At 34.4% G+C, this 8,732-nt stretch overlaps 1 protein-coding gene across 4 annotated transcripts in view; it reads left to right on the top strand.

Moving 5' to 3' along the window:
* Window positions 1-8,732, top strand: part of FAM135A (family with sequence similarity 135 member A) — an 81,821-nt gene that overhangs the window by 50,629 nt on the left and 22,460 nt on the right. For 3 of the 4 annotated variants that reach the window (XR_003571261.1, XM_027884198.1, XM_027884199.1), the window contains 3 exons: window positions 370-447; window positions 2,615-2,664; window positions 4,379-4,534. Coding sequence is in view for 3 of the 4 variants with exons in the window: in XM_027884198.1 (XP_027739999.1) it covers window positions 370-447; window positions 2,615-2,664; window positions 4,379-4,534 (284 nt within the window). In the remaining variant the exon portion in view is untranslated. The remainder of the gene's footprint in view (window positions 1-369; window positions 448-2,614; window positions 2,665-4,378; window positions 4,535-8,732) is intronic. The other variant, XM_027884200.1, reaches the window with a different exon arrangement.

Below are 8,732 nucleotides of genomic sequence, written 5' to 3'. Positions count from 1 at the left end.
TCGTTTTAGATTAAATTACTATCCCTCTAATTTTATTTCTTCTGTTTGCTTTGCTATTGCTCTGTCATATAATTTTAACACAAGAGAGTGATTTTGCAGAAGCATGTGCAGACAACTGTTGGACTTGATAAGTGTAACTGAGCATTTAAGTATTACTGCTTTCAGGAAATAAAAAAATGCTACCTTAACGTGTATCACAAGTGACACTCTAGAAACTACACTAAAATTGTATGTTTTCATGTACTGGTCTAACTGCACTAATTGCTAGGCTAGCAATAAGCTCTTTTACTAACTTTAAGGCAAATAATAAATCACAGATGAAAACCAGAGTGTAGTAACTAGTCATGTGTGTGCAATCCCTGTAACTAGCCAAGGCCAGCATGCAGGTCCTTTATGAACGCCTTCTCAGAAGAAAATACCCACGAACCCAGAGAGACGCCTACCTAGGTATGTTTTCAAAGCAGGTGATATAACCCCTCAGATTTTTATTGATACTATAAAATATTATATTTTTAATAATGATATAAAAGATTACATTCTTTGGTAGACAGGAACACTATTTCACTATTCAGCCATTGTGAACATATGATAAAATCTGAAGTCTGCAGAATTGAGCTACTTACTTCTAGGCTGAATATAGATAATAAAATAAGACATGATTGCTGTTTTTTAGTTTAGCATTGTTCTCCTTTACTAAACAAAAGTGATTGAAGAGTTCAGTCAGTCATCAACATTTTAAAAGATAGCTAAAAATTGTAGTTCCATTTAATTCAAAATGGAGTCTTTTTTTTTTTTTAGATAATTAAAGACTAATACCTTTTCTTCTTGAGAAATCTTTCAGGTTGCTTCTAGTATCTCAAGACTTGACTCTTCCAAACACTACACAAGACATTATCAGAGCTTAGGGTGCATTTGGGTGTATCTACATAGCCAGTTCTCCCTTTGGAGAGTGTCATTGTTGACCTGATACTGGACAAAAGATGACATGTTGTTTAAGCACAAGAAAGTTTCTGATGGGAAAAGGATATAATGGCATTTCAGTCTTATAGCAGGTCACCAGCTTAATCATCTTTAGCTGCATTTTGGTTTTGTTGTAAAAAGAAAACAAAACTATTTTTTAGCAGAGCCAGCAAAAATGCATCAGATGGTTCCTGGGTGAACATTACATTTAGTACTCGAATTTCTTTTGTATTATCTCTGTTCCTTTTTTTTTTTTTCTTAATAAAGCATTGTAGTTTGGGGTTTTCCATAATGATTTTAGATTTCAATTTTAAATCTTGTTCAAAAAGCCTATTCTCAATTGAAATGTGACAAACAAGATAAATAATCAGTATTTTGTCATAAATAAATGATTTAATTTTTCACTAATGACAAACTTTGGCCACACCAAAAGTAGTATCATATTTTAAGCTGTTTTCACATATTTTCAGAATTATTATCATTAAGTGCTCTTTAGCAAATACAGGTATATATAGTTTCTTTCAGCAACTTTTGTAAATTTGTTTCTGAGGACTTCATGCATTTCTTCAATTTGCATATTTTCTCAGAACTTTGAGTTGTGTGAATTAATTTGTGTGGCATTAATTTTAAACCTTAGTATGATGGATGCAGTTATTTGAAAATCCATATATACTTACCAAATCTACGTTGTATAATTCAAGGCTAAGTTGAATTGTTGCTGTTTTGTAAACCTGTGTTCATTATCTGTATCCTAAGCTTATTATTGTTGGTTTCAAGGAATGCTTTGTTGATGTGTGTTTTCAAGAAAAATTGTAGTCTTTTTCCTTAATATTGTGTTTCAAAAATGAAAAAAATACTTGTTACAGACCATTTGGGGGGTTTATAAATTACTCCCTTATTACTGGTATCTCAGATGTAAAAGGAAATTAAACTTAGTACTAAATTCTTATTTAATTTATCATATACCCTTAAGTCAACAGGAATGATAAACAAGGGAAAACATCCACATGAAGGAATAGATCTGTTTTCTTCATAAATGAGTCATTTAAGGTTCAGAGGCAGTTGAAGCTGCCATACTGTGGAAGAAAAATTTGCTTTTAATATTGAGCTATTGAGAGAAAGATCAGTTAAAGAACAGGTTTTTTTGACTAAAATATGATTCCTCAGACAATTAAAGAATTTTATTTATATTCATGTAGCTTGCAAATCAGAGAAATAATTTACCTGCAGAATGATGGTATTAGAATAAGGTTTCTCTGGAAAATCTCGTAGAAGAGAAATTTTATTACCTTGGTTGTGAATGATGCTGCTGAATAGCTGAGAACCTCTAAATAAATAATCTGCAAAGCGTATCATTTAAATTATGCTAATTTCAAATCTAATTTTTGAATGGAAAATCATTATCCTTGACAGCGTATCATAAGTGATCTCAATAATTGCAGACTTTTTTTATTAATTGTGTTCTGTCCTCAATCTCAAAAATTGCTATGAAAATATTTTAGTGGGAGTTTACTTGATTGTGGTACTTACTATGACTTCAAGTTTTATTTGATGGATTCTTTTTAATGTTTTAAAATTGGTTTGTGATATAAGTGGTTTCACTTTGCAACTTGGAAAGTGCATTACTCATAGATGTGTCCTCTCGTCTTTCCAGAAAACATAGATGTAGAAGTCCGTCTTACAGAATTGTGTGAGGAAGTAAAGGTACAATTTTTTAATGTATTAAATATGTGAAATAATGATAAAAGTAGAGTGTGGTGATTGAATATGCTATTTGGGAATAAACTGTTTCAGGGATAACAGCAAACACTTATTTAAACTCTTCACCCAGAGAGAAACTGCTCAGCTGACACCAAAACTTAACTGATTTGGTGTGTCAGTAGTAGCCATGGTAATTTCTGCATATCATGAAAATGTATGTTATAGAAAGGTTTCTATAACTTTCTATATTTTTCTTACTTGTAAGAAAATCACATTTTGAATTTTCTGCATTTTGAATTTGAATTCTTTGGGTTTGATGGTATCAGATCACAGTGTTACAAGATCAAGCAGTAGTAGTAGGTTGTACCAAAGCAGATTCTGTAAATGATCCCCTCATCTGGAAGGACTTATTTTGATGCTGTCTCCTTTTCCTGTTTTCTCAACATTCTCAAGGATACACTATACTTCAGATGACTTAGATTTGTCTCCCCAACTCTTTCCCTAGTCAGAACTAGCCCCAATTGAATAGCTAATCTCCTTGTCACAACAAAGTTTAAAGAACAGGTTTTTAAACTTTTTTGGAAGATTATTCCTGCTTTGCTGCCAAGTGGTCCATCTGCCCAGCTTTGGAGAGCAGTGGGCTTACCTTTTGTTACGGTAGAAGTAGAATAACTGCAAGAAAATGTAATATTGCCTTTAAAAGGATGTAATTCGTGTAACTGGACGCAAAGCCAGTGCTGTTCTCTCTCTATGGGCAAGTTAAGAATCTTCCTTTATGTATGAAAATATTTTTTACTTTTACATAGCTTCTCTGAATTCTTTAATTTCTCCCTTAGCTTGCTAAAGTATGCTTATATTTTTTCTGTTATCTCTTTTCTGTTCTTTTGTGTGGTTTGCGCAAAAGTTTCTCTTATTTCCACTCTCACTTGTTAAGTTAGTGTTTCAGTATTTTCAATCCTTTTTTCTACTTGCTTTTTAATATTGCTAGAGCTGGGTCTTTACTATCTTTTCTTTTTAAATCCTTTGCTTCAGTGTCTTGTATGCCTGCAATGAGTTTCTGAGAAACTGTATTTTTTTCTAAAATGGCAGGGAACATAAGCCTAGCAGTCTACAATTGACTGGTGTGGGACTGTGTCACAGGATTACAGTACGTTGATAAGAAAGAAAAACTTGTTTCACACTGAATTTGTCTTGGTGTGCTCTGGTTCTAGGAAGCCTGTGCTATAACACTGCTTCCTGACTGTGCTTAAAATATACATAGATATATAGCATCTTATAAAGGTTATTGTGAGTTGTGACTGTTCTAAAAATGGGAAATGTCTTTTACTTCGATAAAAAAGTTGGGTGAACATAGCAATTATCAATTTTTAGTTTCCTGATTCCTGTTCCTTTCAGGCACACTGTATGTTAGAAAACTGCACGTTAGAAAATACAGCAGCTGAACTCAGTTATCTTTGCCATAAATGGAATTGTTGCTTTCATTTATGGTCAGGAGTCCTAAAAGGTGACTGGATAATATTTTATACAACATAAAATAATCTGTTGTTGTTGTAACATGGATTGATTCAGTTCTGATACTTAGAACAGTTCTCATTTGGAAGTTGGTTCTAAATGAAATTTCTTGCTGAGATAAAGGACACTTCTTTTTTCTTTTAATTCTTGTCTGCACATTATGGTTTCATCAGTGAATCATATACCTATTTTTTTTTTACTTCAGAAAATGGAAAATCCTGATGAACTGGCAGAACTTATAAATATGAATCTTGCTCAGCTTTGCTCACTTCTGATGGCTCTCTGGGGGCAGTTTCTGGAGGTCATCACCTTACAAGAGGAGGTCACAGCTTTACTAGCACAAGAGCATCACACGTTAAGAGTAAGTATTGACTTAGGCATGTTCATAGCTATTGTTAAAGAAATGTGTATCAAAATGAGACTCCAGATTATAATTTTTCTAGTTATAGTTGTAAAAGTTGGTTGGAATCATAAAAGGAGCTGTTGTATTACAATTGTTACCTTGTGTATAATTATTATATTCTTGGAATACAATACCTAAAATATATTTATGTTTATGAACCAACTAATTCATTGTTCTTTTGAATAAGAAATGCAGTTCAGAAGGCAGATTACATTCTGTAGAATAAGTTACATTTGGGCAAACTGTTGTATATTTCTGTGGGAGCCATGCCTAGTGCCCACCCTGCATTTTACTTCTCTGCTGCGTTTAGGCTGCCTGGTTACGTCATAAAACAAAATGCATTTCCTTCTGAACTAAGAACTTATAACATTCACAAGCTTTGGAAAGTCTCTTAGGTTGGATTTTAGAAAAGAAGAGAGATGCATGATCTGGCATGTGAGTACATGTCTGTATCTATAAAACCATCTCTAGTGAGTGCCTGTGCACACAGCTGGTCTGTGTCTGTGTGCACAGTTGCTGTGGGCTCTCTGCGCACCAAACCACAGCAGTGCTGGTTCCTGTAATGAAATATATTCAAGTGTGAGCTAAAGCATTACTCTTACTTGATAAATCACGTTGTTTAATGAGGGAGTCACGGTTGTGGAAATGGCCTATTCTGGAGAATAAATGGAACCTTCCTGAAAAAATGCAAGGCTTATTTGTTAGATATGCTACCCACAGGAAAGTGATCATTGTACTATCTCTGAATCTTACATACCTTTCTGTACATTTCCTGTAAATTCTGAAATCCTTCAAGTTAACTCGTGGAAGGTATGAAGCAAGAAAACTGTTTCACTTAATCTGCACTTGCATTAAGCTGCTTATATGTTAGTGTTTGTACGAGTTTTTAATTATAAAACTAAAGGAAGAATGAATATTTTTAATTTTTGCTGCTCCAGAAAAGCTACTGCTAATGATTATGTATTCAGCTTCTTAAATGTGGTTCTTTTTAAAGTCTGTGATATAAGTCATCTTCCCTAGCTCATAAACACCTTAATTATTGAATTTTACTGCAATTATTGTAGGGAGTATAAATCAAAGTATTTAATTATATTATGTGAATTGGGATATTGCGCATATTAAAAGTATTTCCGTGATGCTTTCTGGTTTGCAAAAAAATTCCTCCCTTTTTTTAAAAAAAAAAAAAAAAAAAAAGGATAATTTGATGTCATGACCTATGACATGTTTGTTTTGTTATCTGTCCCTATACTTTTATGGATACTTAAGGTTCTCCTGAGAATTTATATTCTTAGAGTTTGTAAAATCTTAGAGTTTGGGAAATCTACAATGATCATGTTTCAGTAGAGCCCTTATCTGCACATACCAAATGATACAGGTTTCTTCTCTTGAGAGACTGTTCATATTTAGAATCATAGAATTTTTTAAGTTGGAAAATGTGTTTAAAGTCATCAAGTCCAACTGTCAACCCAGTAGCACCACGTTCACCAGTAAACCATGTCCCCAGGTGCCACCAGGGATGGTGATTCCACCACTTCCCTGGGCAGTCTGTTCCAATGCTTTACAACCCTTTCTGTGAAAAAAACCTTCCTTTTATCCAGTCTAAACCTCCCTTGGTGCAACTTAAGGCCATTTCCTCTTGTCCTTTCAAGAGACTGACTCCCAGCTTGCTTCAACCTTCTTTCAGGTAGTTGCAGAGAGCGATAAGGTCTCCCGTGAGCCTCCTTTTCTCCAGGCTAAAGATGACCTAATACTTCTCATCTTAAGAGGCTTATCCGTCCTTTTTGTAATAAGGTTTTCGTTGTATACAAAATTCTGTTCCTCTGATTAAACATTTTTATTTTGGAAAGGGATACTCTGATGTGTTCGCTACTGGATGCTAAATCTCATTTCATTTTATCTTCTTGCCAATATTTCCAGACTATACTTCCACAGGAAATTTTTCCCTGGGAAAGGTTTTATTTTTAATCTAAGATAAATGAACTCTTTTAGAGAGTGAATAATCTGATTGATTTTATGTTATCGGTGGTATTTTTTGTTACTTTGTGGTGGCAGTGTTAAAATACCCCTTGGAAATACCTACCACCTGTATGGCTTTCACCCTCTTTGCATATAAGGTTATAAAACAGGTATTTCTGCTGAAATGTTGTTTAGGTATTTAAATTATTATTTTAATAATTTTACTCATGTTTAATCAAATGTTTCAATATTTAACTATTTTCAAATACTTAGAATAGTAAGCACTACATAAGAAAGTTGGGAACACTTTACGTATACTGGAACAGTCAACTGCATCATCATGCTGATAAGGTTTACAACTGTGTTTTACAGAAAAAACTGCCCAGAGTATGTTGCTTTATATTACCAAATATTTGAACACTAAACTGGTTCATCTCTGTTCCCTAGTGACATCTTCTGGTAGGTCTAAACATGATCTTCCAAAATTATTTCTTTCAGTTTGACTAGTCCTAAAATAGGAGAGCTGAAAACTAAGACTTCTAAGTGCTACTAATAAATGTGCAGAGACACAATATATATTCCACACCAATTTTTATATAAAAGTCTTCTGTTTACATTGGGAGGGCCTTAAAAACCATACTTTTAGGAAGTCTGTAGGGATTAGGAGTAGCAGATGCAATTTCCTCCTGCAAAGTCATTGTGGAGTCAGCTCAAGCCCGTAGTGCCTGCGTCACTGGCACCAGCTGGGAGTCATTCTGGTTCTGCAGAGGCTGTTTAACAGCATCCTAGCAAATGCCTCAGTCCTTCAATAAGTTAAGCACTGATCAAACATAATAAACTACTGTCGATTGAGGGTTTTTTCTTTCTTTAATACAGACTTATATGGACTTTTTGAGCCTGCTTTCAACTAGTTTTATACTGGTGCTGTTCTACTCAAAGCTGTCAAGGGCTGGCAGTCAGATTTTCTTTAAAAGCACTGGAATTACTGGAATTTATTGAAAACAGAAAAAAAAGCCTTCCTTCTCTGTTTGAAAGAGTGGCAGAGTGGCAGAATTCTAAAAATTAGGTCTCCATATAGCTGTGGTTACTTAATGTGGTAAAGTGCTCACAATCTAAACTCAAAATTACCTTGCTTGCTTCCTGGGAAACAGCTGTATTCTCTTTTCATGACATAAACCACAGACATCTACTAATTTGGCAATGTTCCTGTAACTATTACCTAATTGATTAGGATCTTCAATTCATTTTTTGATTGCTTAGTTTAGAATAATAATGTCCACCCTTCATGATCAATTGTTCTAAAATTTAGGATTTAAGCTGTAAAATTATCTATTAAGTCTATTGTATAAGTCTTCTCCCTTTTTTGGGGAAGGGTTGAGGATTAGCTCTGACAAAATCATGTATTTGTAGTGTAAATGTCTACTGAGAAAAGCCAGCTGGGAAAACGCAGCAGAGTACTTAGGAACACCAATTCTAGTCCCACATGTGTATGCATAAACTCCCAACAACAAATTCTGAAGAAAAGCAGATTGACTTCCTTGTCATGAGTGGAAGTTGCATTTACAAGAAAGTGTGAAATTTAGTGTTTTCTTTTTACTTCAGAACATTTTCCATGACTATTCAGAGGTGGTATTATGACTGGGATTAATTTCATGTAATACAGCTAAATAAATTCTGGGAGGTTGGGACACGACTTTTCAGCTTCTAGAGCAGGTTAGAGATTGGAGATTTAATATTTGTGGTTTGGGGTTGGGTTTTTTCTTGAGCACCTTGGAACAAATTTTTTCCCCAGATTTTCTTGTGTTAAGAAAACAAAATAAGGGAAGTGTAGAAGCTACAGAACATAAACTTCATCCAAATAGTACTCTCTGAAAGTATACTGGGCAGTGTATCAGGAGAGAAGATGAACTCCCCTGCAAGTGCCTGTCTCTGATGAAAGTTAATGTCGTCCCGAATGCCTGATGTTTGCCAGTTAATGCACCAGATTTTCCTAGTGCCACGTTTGTGCTCAGGGTGGACACACATGCTGGCCACAGCTCTGAGTGAAAGTGCTGAGAGAATTGAACTAGGTCTGATGCTTCACCAGGTACACTGAAAACTCCCTTAGTCTTGGAAATTCAGTCACTTAAGAGGAAAACACAGAGTATATTGAAGAAATAAAGGAGTAGGAGGCCAGGAAGTGGTTGGTAAATAAATTATT

This window comes from Empidonax traillii, unplaced genomic scaffold (genome assembly GCF_003031625.1).
Source record: "Empidonax traillii isolate 1590-97213 ecotype Southwest subspecies unplaced genomic scaffold, ASM303162v1 scaffold139:size1643147, whole genome shotgun sequence".
NCBI classification, from domain to species: Eukaryota; Metazoa; Chordata; class Aves; order Passeriformes; family Tyrannidae; genus Empidonax; species Empidonax traillii.
The sequence above is the reverse complement of the archived record's forward strand: the minus strand, read 5'-3'. Positions and strand labels throughout refer to the sequence as shown.